Source organism: Ctenopharyngodon idella, chromosome 4 (genome assembly GCF_019924925.1).
Source record: "Ctenopharyngodon idella isolate HZGC_01 chromosome 4, HZGC01, whole genome shotgun sequence".
Lineage (NCBI taxonomy): Eukaryota > Metazoa > Chordata > Actinopteri > Cypriniformes > Xenocyprididae > Ctenopharyngodon > Ctenopharyngodon idella.
Window position 1 is genome coordinate 4,299,562 of NC_067223.1, and position 15,755 is coordinate 4,315,316.

Below are 15,755 nucleotides of genomic sequence, written 5' to 3' on the forward strand. Positions count from 1 at the left end.
TTTTCAAATAAGTAATGCAAGTTACTTGCTCATTTATAGACTGACACCTCTTCTGTCCTCATGTCGAGAAATCGAGACTAAGAGGCAGAGGTGTTGAGTGTGCTGTGTGAACATGATGGTTGTTGAAGTTCTAGACTAAATGTGAGCATGCATTTACTCATCTCACTTGCACAAAAAACAATTCAGCCCTCTGCTGTACAGGTTGAATTTGCATTTCCTTCAGCTTTAGGCTTGTTCATTTCACTTTTGTTTTGAAAAGGCATTTACATTTGCCAAAAAAAATACTTTTTAATAAAATTTTATTAAAGAACAAACAAGCAAGCCTAGCCCAGATGAGAAAAAGTAACGTAGAAGTAACTTGATGCATTACTTTCCATAAAAAGTAACTCAATTAGTTACTTTCTGAGGGAGTAACGCAATACTGTAATGCATTATTTTTAAAAGCAACTTTCCCCAACACTGCGAATTGTTTAATGGTAAAAATTTATGTAAAAATTTATATTGTCATTTTAATACTTTCACACCATTTCATTGCATCAGACAGGTTCGTGAAAAACCTAGAAATGCCAGGAAATTTTCAATTATGATTTCCAGGCTGGGAAAGAATAGAAATTAATTGAATCTAACTCTAAATAAATTATAAAATATGAAAATATATTTCTATTTTCATATACAATATTTTTTTTATATATAATATTAAAGGGTTAGTTCACCCAAAAATGAAAATGCTGTCATTAATTACTCACCCTCATGTCGTTCCACACCCGTAAGACCTTCGTTCATCTTCGGAACACAAATTAAGATATTTTTGATGAAATCCGATGGCTCAGTGAGGTCTCTATTCACAGCAAGATAATTAACACTTTCAGATGCCCAGAAAGCTACTAAAGACATTTAAAACAGTTCATGTGACTACAGTGGTTCAACCTTAATGTTATGAAGCAACGAGAATACTTTTTGCGTGCCAAAAAAATAAAATAACGACTTAACAATATCTAGTGATGGGTTATTTCAAAACACTGCTATATGAAGCTTCGAAGCTTTACGAATCGTTTGCTTCGAATCAGTGGTTCGGAGCGCGTATCAAACTGCCAAAGTCACGCCCCCCAGTGGTGAACCATTGAGATTTTAAAACTCTTTATCATGTAACAAAGCCTCATTTACCTGAACCACTGATTCGAAACAAAAGATTCGTAAAGCTTTGAAGCTTTATGAAGCAGTTTTTTGAAATTGCTTATCACTAGATATTGTCAAATCGTTATTTTTATTTTTTTTTTTGGCGCACAAAAAGTATTCTCGTCGCTTCATAACATTAAGGTTGAACCACTGTAGTCACATGAACTGTTTTAAATATGTCTTTAGTAGCTTTCTGGACATTGAAAGTGTTAATTATATTGCTGGCAATGCAGGCCTCACTGAGCCATCAGATTTTATCAGAAATTTCTTCATTTGTGTTCCGAAGGTGAACGAAGGTCTTACGGGTGTGGAACGACATGAGGGTGAGTAATTAATGACAGTTTTCATTTTTGGGTGAACTAACCCTTTAATAATAATAATTACAAATGTCAGGAAATCAAAAAATATCATGCAAACCTTGATTGGGCATGTTGTGAACAGGCCTGCTTAACTCATCTGCTGTTTTTTTGAATTACAGAGGCAGGAGCGCTTTGCTGATCGGTCACAGCTGGAGATGGAGAAAAGGGTAAACACAACTCTTTAACTTTGTTGTCTTATAAAACATTAATGTTGAGTTATAATGTATCGAATCATCATTCTCCACCCAAGTTAATGGCAGTGGATGAGCAGGTGTACTTCACACTAATGCAATGATGGGGCATTAAATCCATAAAGGATCCTTTTTGGATAAAGTCACATATCAGCACATCTCAGCTCAAATGCAGAGATTTTGGAGATGTTTAAGAACTGCTCCAGATAAATGCTGAATTCTGGCCTCCATCGGCCAAACGGTTGGTAACTGTTCCGCACTGGTTTATGTCTGAAGGTTGCAGGCAGGTCTCAGGCTCAGCTGGGTGCTTTGGGTAACGTTTAACCTGAATTTAAAGTGTTTACAGCTCTGCTAGTGGCTGAATCACATGCCTCTCACAGCCCCAGGGGGTTGGAACCAAACACTATCAGCCAATCACAATCCCTTTTTCACTTTTTGCCTTTTAGTCACTAATGCAACACACCTTTCTAGACTTGTACAAGTGAACATCTGTCTATCATGTGAGACGTAGAGTATAGTGTGGTTTCTCTTTCAAACATTGTATCTCTGCATGTGTGTGAAACATCGTCTTTGTGAAAAATCATATTAAATTTTGTATTTGCATCTTAAGTGCTGTTTAATTCATTGTTACATCCATTTACAGTTAGTTATTCCTCAAACTATACAGTCAGTTTCTATACAGTCAGTAGTACACATGCCTATACACACATACTGACTGTTTTTTTTTAATTAATATAAATATATAATAATTATTATATACAGTAGTAAATATATTTATTTGTATAATTTTTATTTTTATCACACTATACATATAAGTAACTTAATGTGCGCATAATTGGTGTGAGCATGAATAATCAGACTATATTTCCAGCTCTTGATCAGCTTCACTAAGCAGTGTGATTCTCTTCACTTTGTTCACTTCTCTCTGTTTTGACATTCAGTCACCTGATGCATCCACATGATTCTGCGTGTGTATCTCTTTGTTTGCAGTGATAGTGGATCATGGAGTCGTTAATGTGTTTTATGGCCATGTGCGTTAACTTGCCAATGTGTGTGTGTGTGTCTGCAGGAAAGAAGAGCTCTAGAAAGGAAGATCTCTGAGATGGAGGAGGAACTAAAGGTAGTCTTTTTGTCTGTTTTCGAAGTGTTTATGTGCATCACCTTTGTAAGAATATACAGAAATGTGAATTTAAGGTGTGTTCCTGCAAGGTTGCAATTACTGTAATTACGAGATTCCAACTTGTAAAAAGCGTTCATGTCCTCAGAGCTCATAATTACAACTTGTAAGCTTGGAATTTTTTTAGAGAGCTCCTACTTGTACCACCTGACCACTAAAGATTTATTTAGCCGTTGATAGTGTTGCCATAGAAACACATAATTCCCAGTCGTAGGACGCGGACAGAGTAGAACGTCATGTGTTGTCATCTTGAAATTACGGTAATTATGACAGGGCGTGCCGTGAACGCAGCATTTCTTGATAAGGGCACTTCAAATTCTCCATTTTTGGCCCATTTTTTGGCAAATGTGTTTGTTGCTAAAAAAGCTTTTATGAGTGCACTAGTGTATCCACCTTGTTCCTCGCCCGACTCATAGTGGAATTATCCTGTACATTTCCGGTCTCCGGTGTTTCTGGTTAAATTATCATATTTTCCGAGCTTATATAACGTTAAACTTAATGGTTTTAAAAAGCACATGGCTCCATCTCTTTATAGTGTCACAATGACGTCTTTTCTCAGTGCCTCACACGTCAAAGTTTAAGGAGTGCGTAGATGACATGAAGCTGCCCGAAGTTAGCTAGATTAAAAACAGATGGGTGCTCAGATCCTACATACAGCTTCCGATCGGGTGAAGTTCATGGGGCTTGTCTTCAAAATGATAAGAGTGCACATATACATTTTTTATGTGGAGTATTTTAACTTAAGTGCTGCAAGACATGCTCGTTTTCTCTTGTCAGTCTTTGGTATAAAATGCAAGTGCCGTATACTGACATTCTTTTCAGATTTGCTGGTGCTCAAAACACGTACTTTCCAGGAATTTCTTCAGTTTATTGCTGCTGTTGTGGCAGCCAACAACAGCACAGCTTAACCCTGCGCTCATTATAATTTTTAGTAATGTTCAAAAAGTTTAATTAATTCATCTGCTCTTTTTACGTTTTAACAATGGGTTCCTATGGAGAATGGAACAGGACTGCATACTATCGGAAGTTAGCTCATTGTTTGCTCAGGAAAAAGGTGGATAGATGACCTCAAAACTAACAGACATGGACTAAAAGCTACAAAACTTTGATTTCTTCTTTTTTTTTATGGGGTTTTTACAGCTTGTTTATGTGATTATGTGAGAATTGAGATTGCTGTCTCACTCTGTTTATTTTATCTGCTTCATAGCAAGTTGCAGCTCATTTTAGCTGTTTCAGCCATACTGTAAATATTGCACATGTTCACATCTCTATTCTAACATGAATATCCTAAGATGAGTTGCCTCCTTTTTCTAATGTGGAGTGTGATATTACTTGAATAAATGTACAATTGTGGTAACTATGAAGAAGGTAATGTTAAAAGTGTGTGTGTGTGTGTGTGTGTGTGTGTGTGTGTGTGTGTGTGTGTGTGTGTGTGTGTGTGTGTGTGGAAGGGTAGCAGAATTTAATATCTGAGGTTACGTGAGAAAGACAAATTCCAGGCCTTGGTTTTAATCTTTCTGCAACATGATGAATTTCTGTATTTTTCAGTATTATAGCGTTCACCACTGAAACCCCACTTCTTAAGTTTGTGTGTATCTAACTGTACTATGAGGGCAAAATTTCCCTAAAATTGTGCTAAATCTGACCAAACCTAATTTCGGCACATCTGGGGATGACCTCATTAGTAAAATTGATCTATATTTATAAATCAATATTTTTTGTTTGTTTTTTGTTGTTGTTGTTTTTTTAATGCAGAAGACTATGAAAACCCCATTGCGTAAATAAAAATGTCTTTCTTTTTTTTCTTTTTTTTTTTTTTAAGAAAACAAATTAAAATAAGAATTATTTCAGGTAACATCTTGATTTTTAGCTCTTATTTTATGTAATCTTAAAGGATTAGGTCACTTTCAAATGAAAATTACCCCAAGATTTACTCACCCTCAAGACATCCTAGGTGTATATGACTTTCTTCTTTCTGATGAACACAATCTGAGTTATATTAATAAATATCCTGATGCATCCAAGCTTTATAATGGCAGTGAACGGGACCAACGAGTATGAAGCTGAAGTGTATCCATCCATCATAAACGTACTCCACACGGCGCCAAGGGGTTAATAAAGGCCTTCTGAAGCGAAGCGATGCGTTTGTGCAAAAAAATTCCATATTTAACAAGTTACGAAGTAAAATATCTAGCTACCACCATTTTTAGAAAAAAATGGAACTGGCGTCTTGTCAGTTAAGCTTTTTTGTTGAATACGGAAGGTGTAGGACGTAGCGTAAGCGTTTTGAACTGCAAGAATTTTACACTTTCTTCTTCGTTCACTGCCATTATAAAGCTCGGATGCATCAGGATATTTATTAATAAATCTCCGATTGTGTTCATCAGAAAGAAAAAAGTCATATACACCTAGGATGGCTTGAGGGTGAGTAAAGCTTGGGGTCATTTTAATTTGAAAGTGAACTAATCCTTCAAGGTCCCTCTAGTCATTCCTGACCTTCTGGTTGAGAACCAATAACTTATAGTGTTTATATTAATCTTTTTTTTTTTTTTTTTTTTTTTTTTTTTTTTATAAATAGATGTCTATCAAATGTCCCTATTTAGATAGCTAAGTAAATGGTTGTGTGCACACACGTCTTTGTTTTTTCCTTTTCAGTTCCTTCTCATTGTTTATTCCATTTTTTTTAAAAATAAGTTCTGTGATCCCATATTTTGTCAATTTTTTTTCACTCAATGATGTACTGTTTACTTTACTTTGCGTTAATATATTCCGTTTTTTTTTTTCGCATTTATTTTTGTCTGATGTCTATCATCCTCTCCTATCATTCTGTCTCTTTCTCTGTCTGTATTTCTTTCTCTCGTAGAACCTTCCTCAGGTAAAGCAGGTGCAGTCTCTGCGCCAGTATAACGAGCGTTTGCAGGCAGAGAACAGGGCGCTGGCCCGCGTGCTCTCCAAACTCTCGCAGGGCTGCAGCCACCTGCCCGCCGCAGACCTGTAGACCCGCCCCCACCTTCCCTTACACCCCTCCTCATGCTCCATTCAGCTCCGCCCACGCCCATACAAAGGCAGGTGCTAGCCTGTGTCTGAGCTGATGCTCCGCCTCCCTCAGTGCTTTCTGCTTTTCTTGAAGGGGAGGATTTGGGGCTTTTTTTTATTATTATTTTTGTTTTTTACACAGTACAGTTATTGCTAAGAAATGGCTATAAAGTACTGTATGTTTTGGTATGTGCTTTAGAAATGAGAAAAAAATTTAATATTTTGCATTATTTTTTTTAAATATTAAAATTGGTCTTTCATTACAAAACTACATAAATTATACCAATTTTTTTGTTTAAGAATGGCATGTTGCTTTAATTTGTTAAAAATATACATATTTTCTATTTTCGTTAAATAAAAATGAATAACTAATATATATATATACAGATTTTTATGAATGACATTTTAGAAATTATATTTTGCTTTAATGATATTTTGTAAAATAACATTTATCTTCATTTTTACGAATGACATTACAAATTGTATGTTGACATCAAAAGTAATTTTTCATTAAGCACAGCTTATGTCCGTCGCACATCCGTTTTTTAGTAATAAATTGTACTGGCTTTTTTTTTTTTTTTTTTTTTTTTGCCACTACCCTTGAATGTGTTGCTGTGAAGTGCAGTTCCTTTTGGATGACTCTGGCATCTTGCATGAGGTACTTGACTGATTTTTGTGACAATTTTATCAAACACTTTCTCTGATTTTAATTTTTTATTTATTTATTTTTTGGGAGACCATTCCTTCCCCTACCCCCCCCAATCCCAGATATTTTGATCCTGGAGCTGAACTGCCATATATGCTGTGCCTGCGGCTAATCTGGATTGCATGGCTTCTAGAAACTCATGTATTTTAATCTACAGTTCGTCACTGGTAAACGCTTAAAGGCACAATATGTAAGATATTTGGATTATTTAAGATATTTGGATTAAAATATCCAAAAACCACTAAAACAATGTTATGTATTTTGTTGACTTGTGTACTTCCATTATCCCAAATGTTTCCAAGAATGTTTAAATCCAGAGAAATAAGCAATTTTAACCAGGACACGAACCATGCCCTTGCGTCGCATATCAATGACATCATACCCACGTTACCCTCGATTTCCCTCGGTTTTATTTTGTAGAAAACATGGAAACACTGAAGACGCTTTAATATATTATGTGTTTCATTAGACAGGTGAGCAACTGTTTGGATACATTCACTGACAGAAAACTAATCATGTTATATAGCTTAACACATTAAGTCTTATTGTTTAAATCTCGTTTTCTTGATTTACCGCAATCGCTCCAGCGGCCTCGTTCCGCTCCAGCGGTTTTCAGCCACACCCTGCTTCGTTTTACAGTAATGTTAATAAATTAATACATTAGCTCATCCTTAAATATGATTTCTGCCTGTGTCCCTTCGGATCCTTTCCACTGGCTGTAGACGTGAAGACATCACCTCCCATGATTCCGCGAAATCAAGGCGTCATCAAGCTACGCCTTTGTTTTGAATAAGCGAACTCTAGTGGCGAAAATTACATATTGTGCCTTTAAATTACATTTGGAGCTTCTCTTGCATAATCTAGGCAGTGCTATACAGAGTGAGGAACTTTTTTTGCCTGTTTGCCTCAGAGTATACTTACTTTTTTGTCTAGGTTTTTAAGTTCTGTTTTTTTTTTTTTTTTTTTTTTGATTCAGTTCTGTTTTGTGACTTACTTTTAGCACTCAGACTTTTATGGACTGTTTTAATGCATTTTTCCAGTCTATAACTGCAGCACTCACAGACTGTAAATCTCTCTCTCGGGAGGTATCATTACACTGTTAAAATGTAATTGTAAATGGCAAGTTTATCACAAGGAAGTTGTTTCTTTGTGTTCCTGGAAAACAGCTCAATTTCTTTCTCTGGTACACAATTTTTTTTTGCATTTCTTTCTTGTAATTTTTTTCTAAAAACGAATGTTCTGTAAACATTTACTCACCCTCATATCGTTACAAACCTGTGTGACTTTCTTGTGTGGATAAGAAGTTATCTAGTAAAAATCTTGGTAAAGTCGCCATGAAATCAAAACGGACAATTTTTATTTTTAATTGAATATTGCATTGTTTATTATAAATTTATTCGTGCACATCATTATTTTTTAAAAATTCATATGCCCTTGTAATCTTTAATCAAAATAACTTTTAAAATATCTCTTGCAGTTACTTCTCTGATGATGTGTTTATTGGCGCAAGGGCGGGGCAACCTGTCACTCATATGAGATTCACCAATAGCAAACCACAACCATCCAATCAATATCTGATGGACAAAATCAAGCCTACATTTTTTCTTTTTGGAGAAGCCATTTCACTCATATGTCACAATAGAGAAGAAAAGACAATCACAACTTCCGTTTCATGCCAACTTTAAGCTAATTGGAATTGTAAATCTTCAAAATGGGGAAAAAAGCACCATAAAAGTGGTCCATAGGACTTCTAAAGTAACAATGGCTTTTTGTGAAGAAGTTTGATTGAAGTCAATGCTTTTGTTTAACTTCCTTTAACTTCAAATAGAAAGAAAGTCACAGGTTTGGATCCACATGAGGATGTATAAATGAGGATGACATTTGCACTATTACTTCAGCTAGTTTCTCGCCTCTGATCCTTTTACTCAGATGCTTTTTCTTTTTCTTTTTTTTTCGTAAACATGAGAATGTGTTTACAAAAATCTGTCCAGTTAGTAGCGTAGTTAATCTGTCTTTTCCATCTGGGGTCAAGAAAGTCCACCTGTCAATCTATGCGGTTTACGGTCAATAAGGACAGTGAGGGTGAAATCTCAGCAAAAAATCTCTATTTCAACACTGCAACCTGAAGACTGAAGCGGATTGGGTATCGAGTAGCACTCAGCGTTGTGGTTTATACAGACACTTTGAGTCGCTCTTGTGTTCCAGCCCCTTTATTTATCCCGTCCAGTTCAGGACACACAAAGGAAGTCTGTGTTTAGAGAGAGAGAAAGAGGACCGCCTGGCCTGAGCGCTGTCCTCATCTTTACCGTCTATCTGAGAGTGCATGGCTACAGTTTCCCATTGAACTGCAGTGTGCCTGTGGGTTGGTGTGCGTGTGTATAGATCTTCGGCCCCTTTTCTACCAAAATGGTGCTGGTTCTGGTGCCGACGAATCTGCAAACTTCTCTAGAGCTTGAGCCAAATGATGACATAACTGTTACTATTCTGGCTGGATAATATATATTTGTAATAATTTTGATATTGCTATAATTTCTCAAATAGAAAGTGCTTTTTTTATTATTTGGCAGTTGCAGTTCCTAAATTGCTTCACTTTTAAAATTATTTCACAATCCTTGCTGTGTGAAATGTGAGTATGGGTGCATTACTCTGTACAGTTTGTGAGTTTGATCTTTGTGATTCAATTCAAATGGTTCAGTGAATCAACTTCAAAGCTCTGATTCAGCTATTTGTTTACATCACTGCATGAGATGTTCATATATTGAAGCTTTATATATAAAGCTTTTAATACATGAAAAAAAAATGCAATTTTATTATTTTTATTTGTTTTGAAAAGTATTACTGTTTAGTACTGTGTATGTTTTATTAGTGTATATAAATGAAATTCATACATAAAAATAATTAAGTAAAATTATTTCAAATATTAAATATCCTTATTCATTACCATAATTTTGGTTGTTTGAAAAACTTTTAAAAACCTGTTGTGATTATTGAACTATATTTTTTACTGTATTTTAGTTCATACATCTATCATTCTGAGTGCACTTGGCTACAGTTTGGTTACTTTATTATTATTATTATTATTTTATTTTATTTTTTTACATATTAAGATATTATAAGATTAATAACATTAAGATATGTTTTGCATATCGTCAGAAGAATTATCATATGAGAATTATCACATGTCCGGCGATAGACATTATAGTGTTATTATTGGTTCTAGACCAGCATTTTTTCCCCTGATTCCAGATCAGGCACCATCACCATATTGGTGGAAAGGGGGGTTGTGTTGGACAGTAATTGCTGTTTGAAGGAAGGAAAAAAGGAAGGACGCATAAACTAACAACATCAGCGTCTAGAGACACTGGTTCTTGTCTGTGAATCTAACCCGTCCCTCTCTTCTGTTTTCTCTTCCAGACGCTACCAGACTTGAAAGCAGACAACCAGAGACTAAAGGACGAGAATGGAGCGTTGATCCGAGTCATAAGCAAGCTTTCCAAATAGACCCTCCCCACATCCTCCGGCAGTAACGGTATTGCACATCTAGATATTAAAACGAGACAACGGCGACAAGAAGGCTCCGTCTCCCCTTCCGTTTCTCAGTCCCCAGCTTTCCCTCGCTTCTCCGCTCCACCGAACGCCCATTCGGTCCGCCCACCTCACCACTCACACAGAACCACTGCGTTTACAGAACTAAGGAAAAGCGTTAGACGAGAGAATGGCATTGAACACTTTGCGGGCGGGGAAAGCCTCGAAAAACTATTTAACCAATAAGCCTTAGTTGTACATATGTCACTTGCATCAAATTTCTCTTGGCTGTCACAGAACACCTGATTTTATTTGTGCCACACTTTTTTTTTTTTTTTTTGTGATCTATCTATCTTTTTTTTTTTTTTTTTTTTTTTTTGCTCCGCTCTTTTATCTTTCTTCCTGTATAGATGTGTCATGCAATGTGTGCAGCTCTCTCCTTCCATTTCCTCTTCCTGTCCTCATCCCCCTCCACATTGCGCTAGAAGTCCCGCCTCGGCCTCGGAGGCACTGTCTCTCAGCAGAAGACTTCCCAGCATTCCACAATGCTGGCGCACGCGCACGCTCCGCACACTTCCTCCTCTCTCTCGCGGCCCGAGAGAGACGACGGACCCCTGGCTTGACCGATTAGGTGGACCTCGTGAAATCGAAGCTTTCACTTATGTGCAATATATGCATTTCTTTCGTATTCAAATGCTTTAAGAATGAGTCTGTCACTAGTAAATGTTCACTTCCTCACCACTTTCGTGGCTCACCCCGGTTTCCTTCCTTCTCCCCCGACTTCTTTCTCTCGTTTCTTTGAGTTTGTAGTGTAGTCGTTGGTTTATATCTTGTACTCCTCACGTTGTTTTAGCAGGTACTGAGTGAAGTTGTATATACCTGTATGTATTGTTTGAGACCAGCACATGGCATGCGTTTATGGTTCCCTGTCTGTTACTATTGAAATATACCAACTCCAGAGGACAAAGTGTGTTTTAACTATTTCCTTCTTCTTTTATAGTCGAAAAAGTCATTAAATAACAATACAGCCGCCCTCTTCAAGGGGAAGGTTTTTTTTCTTCTCAGTTTTAAGTGTTCACGTAAAATTGTGAGATAATAATATAATTGCTTCACTACATTTCACACATTTTATTCAGTATCTTTGGAAGAGTGCTGTTCATTTTTTTTTTTTTTTTTTTTTTTTTTTTTACTTCCCCCTCCCCTCCCTTTGTTTTTTTTTGTTTTTTTTTGTTTTTTTTAAGCTGTAGTATTAGCAAAGGTGTTGTCACTAAAAAGATCCTAGATATCGCTAACCCAGTCCTTTTTACAATGTCTACATGCACTGTCAATGCCATGTCAGGAGTCTTGCTGTCCGGTTTAGCGAACTTTTGCCACCGCATCAGATGAAGTCCATGCATCGGAAACACATTTTATGCATTTCAGTGGCCTTTTACTTAAAATACTGTAGTCGGAAAAAAAATGTCGCTGTAGTTGGACTGTCAGCTGTCTCCTCTTTGGTTTAGGTTTTAAATATATTTTTTTTTTTTTCCTTTTTAAATTTCCCATCATCTTGTAAAATAGATGTGTGGCTTCATCCGTGCAAGCTGTGCTGTGACTACCAACCACTGAGAGTTAATTAAAATAAACTTGTACATTGTAAAAATCTCTTTGCCGTTGTTGTCCTGTTTTTTTTTTTTTTTTCCTTATTTCTGTGAAGCAATGAGCGTTTAGATGTGAGAACCAGTCGACTGTTGTCAGATTACCCTGCTGTTAAATGTAATAAACCTGTTCAGAACCATTGTCCATTCTAATGAACAATATTTTGATTTTTGAGTGTAGCACAATTTTTGTTGAATATTGATATTTCCCCTATTAATACCCAAACTACTCGAATGATGAAGTAAAATTGAATTGATCAGGGATCGTACACATTATTGTTTGTTTATTACGTTTCTTTGAACTTATTTTATTTTTCACTTGATCCTTCACCTATTGAATACTAGTTCATATGTAAATAATCAAAGTCCATTTGCAGGAGAAATTCAACTTATTGCAAATCAAATATCAATACAAACAACTGAAAAGAACAGCAGCTTCAGAACCACAAGATGGCGCCTGACTGAGCTCAGAATTATCACTCCTTAACAGGAAATGCAGGAAAAGTGTTGCTTGATGAGTGTGGTGAATTTTTTTTTTTTTTTTCTTGTTTATTTTCCCTGATCTTACATAAGGCTTGCATTTCTCTAATGTGAACTCTGCTAGTAGTACGTTTTGTTTTCTTCTTCCTCTGGGGCTTGAAGTTACCGAATGTTCTCATGCAAAGGCACTTGTCCAAAGATAAAGCTGGAAAAAATCTGAAACATCTAAAATTAAAGGGATAGTTAATCCAAAAATGGCAGTTCTCTCATCATTAAAATATAAAAAAAAGTGTGACATTCCTCAATGAAACCATATGAGGGTGTGTAAACGACATTTTCAGTTTTGAATTGTCCCTTCAATTACTTTTAGCATTTCTCTCAGAACCACAATAGCAAAGTCAGTTCCAGACTTCTTGTAAGACTGCATTGATAAATGTGCTTGGCACTAAATGCTGCATGTTCTCATTGTGGCATGAAGAGCTCAAATAATGCAATAATTCTTTGAGGATAAGAGGCTGAACGGGCAGTAATTGCACGTAGTCATGCAATGGGACTTTTCTTTTTTCTGTATTTTTCCATTTGAGTCCCCTTCATTCTTCTGGTTCTACCTCAAAGCTCACTGGTCTAATGGGATTCATCTTGACCAAAACTAATGTGGAAAATATCAGTTGGAGTGTTTCCCGTTTTAAAAGCAGGAAAAAGACAAGAATTATAGAAACAAATAGATTCAGTACTTTCGGTTTTGCACCAGAAGGGCAACCTTGTATGTCACGTCATATTTCACACTTACACCGGAGTCATGTGATTAATGATTCATATGCAAGTACACAAGGCTGTGGAAAAAGTAAATGTGAGCATTTTATTGCCCGATTGATTTCAGAAGGGAAAAATTGATCCGTGTAGTTCCTGTGGCAAGAGAAATAAATATATTCATTATAAGGGCTTTTCACACTTGAAATAGTTAACCCTGGGTCATTGTAAACCCTGGGTAAACAGAATCCTGGGGTTTCTTGCTTCACGTTTCACACTGCTTATACTTTACCCAGGTTAACAATTAATCCTGGATATTTATAAACGGACGTTTCACACTATTCCTAAACCCTGGGTTGACATCCTTATTTGCTGTGTCAGTGTCACTGATTGGACGAACGCTGAAATTGGACTTTTCAGACTATAAAGGTAAGAATGAAACTCTCTTCTTCACTGCAGTTGTCGCGTTTACTGCCGCCGTTTGGCATTTTTCCCCCCCTTAAATGCTGAAACTGCTGTTTATACAACACGCGGTGTTTCCTTTACTGTCCGAAGCACGTTATTACGAGGCAGTGGCGTCCCTCGCGGAGGTCTGTGCACGCCACTGTTAAGAGGCACGCGAATTGGTTGTCGGTTGCTGAGCATCTAGTCAAGTGTTAATTCACCCAAAAATGAAAATAATGTCATTTATTACTCACCCTCATGCCGTTCCACACCCGTAAGACGCAAATTAAGATATTTTTGTTGAAATCCGACGGCTCAGTGAGGCCTGCATAGCCAGCAATGACATTTCCTCTCTCAAGATCCATTAATGTACTAAAAACATATTTAAATCAGTTCATGTGAGTACAGTGGTTCAATATTAATATTATAAAGCGACGAGAATATTTTTGGTGCGCCAAAAAACAAAACAAAATAACGACTTATATAGTTATGGCCGATTTCAAAACACTGCTTTGGAGCATTATGAATCCGCGTATCGAATCATGATTCGGATGAGGGTGAGTAATAAATGACATTATTTTCATTTTTGGGTGAACTAACCCTTTAACATTCTAACACCGCTCCGTTTCACACTGTACAATGATTGGCACCGCAAAAGCGATGCTAACCCTGCTCCAGAGCAAGTTTTCATAACCCCGGGTAAAAAGCAGTGCTAACCCTGCATTACAAGTGTGAAACATTCCTTTACCCGGGGTTAAAAGCGGTGTTTAGACCGACGATAACCCGGGGTTAAGCACAGCGTGAAAAACTCTATACTGGATTAACATTCTTATTTGAATATTTGCGGTGTCAGTGTCATTGATTGCACGAAAGCAGCACGTGACCTATTTATATAAAGATTCCAGCTTTCCGCATCCTCATATTATTGCTGAATGTGTTAAAGGATTAGTTCACTTTCAAATAAAAAATTCCTGATAATTTACTCACCCCCATGTCTTCTGTATTCTTCAAAAAGCTTACTGTATGTCCTACTCCTTCCCTTTTCAACTTACGTAAAAAACGGAACTGGCGCCGCGTTCATTCCGTAAGTTGAATAGGGAAGGAGTAGGACATACAGTAAGCTTTTTGAAGAATATGAAAGGCGGTCTGGCGGAAGCACTTGCGAGGTGATCATTTGTTTATATAATAACATATATATTGTTTATATAAAGCATATACTTTTTTTTTTTTTTTTTTTTTTTTTTTTGGAAAATGACAGATTGTTTCGCTAGATAAGACCCGCATTCCTCGACTGGTATCATTTAAAGCCCTTTGAAACTGCACTGAAACTGTAATTTTGACCAACCGTTTGGGGCCAATTGAAGTCCACTATAAGGTGAAAAATCCTGGAATGTTTTCATCAAAAACCTTCATTTCTTTTTGACTGAAGAAAGGACATCTTGGATGACATGGGGGTGAGTAAATTATCAGGAAATTTTTATTTAAAAGTGAAATAATCCTTTAAGTTTTTCCTGAGTGGACTTTTCTGGCTATAAAGGTAAGAATAAAACTCTTATTAACTCCAGGTGATGCGTTTTCCGTCAGCATTTGACATTGTTCTCCTCAAACTCTGTTAAACTCAAACTCTCTTAACTCTAAGTGTGAAACGTTCCTTTACCCGGGGTTTCTTTATACTTTTGTTTCTTTCTAACACACATCTATATAGCTATATATATTGTATTCCTTATCAGGTGTTTTTATCCAAAATGACTTACAAATGAGGAACATACTGCTAAACAGAACTGAACTTCATATATGAATTAAAACCAGAAAGTTTCTTCAATTTTTTTTTTAATAATGATGTTATTGAGAATACATTGTTTATTGTACAGTGTTCAATTATTAAAAAAACCCTATAGTTTTTATTAATATTTTGAATTTGTTTTTTTATTTTTATATTTTCCATTTTCATTTTGTTGAATTTTGTGAAATGATTCATTTATTATTTGTTGTGTATTTGTCTTTATTTTATTTTTTAATGTCTATATAGTTTTTATTAATTTTATTTCAGTTTTAGTTTTATTTATATTTAGAAACTGAAATAAAATGTCACAATTTATTTCAAGTAACACTTTTTTTTTTTTTAATGGTTTTAAAGTTTAGTTTTAGTTAATAACCCTGGTTCTAAATATGATGGGATTGATAGGCTTTATGGAATTGATAGAACTTTATCATAAACAAAAGAGGGAAAAAAATGAAATAATGAGTGTAATTGAACTGAATTTTGTGCAGATC

At 36.0% G+C, this 15,755-nt stretch overlaps 2 protein-coding genes across 7 annotated transcripts in view; both read left to right on the top strand.

Moving 5' to 3' along the window:
• ppp1r12a (protein phosphatase 1, regulatory subunit 12A) overlaps positions 1-11,814 on the top strand; it is an 82,859-nt gene extending 71,045 nt beyond the window's left edge. For 5 of the 6 annotated variants that reach the window (XM_051891153.1, XM_051891152.1, XM_051891156.1 and 2 more), the window contains 3 exons: positions 1,655-1,702; positions 2,796-2,846; positions 10,060-11,814. In XM_051891153.1, coding sequence (XP_051747113.1) covers positions 1,655-1,702; positions 2,796-2,846; positions 10,060-10,146 — 186 coding nt within the window. In that variant the 3' untranslated portion in view covers positions 10,147-11,814. Of the gene's footprint in view, positions 1-1,654; positions 1,703-2,002; positions 2,040-2,795; positions 2,847-10,059 lie in introns of all 6 variants that reach the window. The other variant, XM_051891155.1, reaches the window with a different exon arrangement.
• Positions 1-15,755, top strand: part of LOC127510966 (fish-egg lectin-like) — a 736,337-nt gene that overhangs the window by 33,401 nt on the left and 687,181 nt on the right. The window lies entirely within an intron of this gene.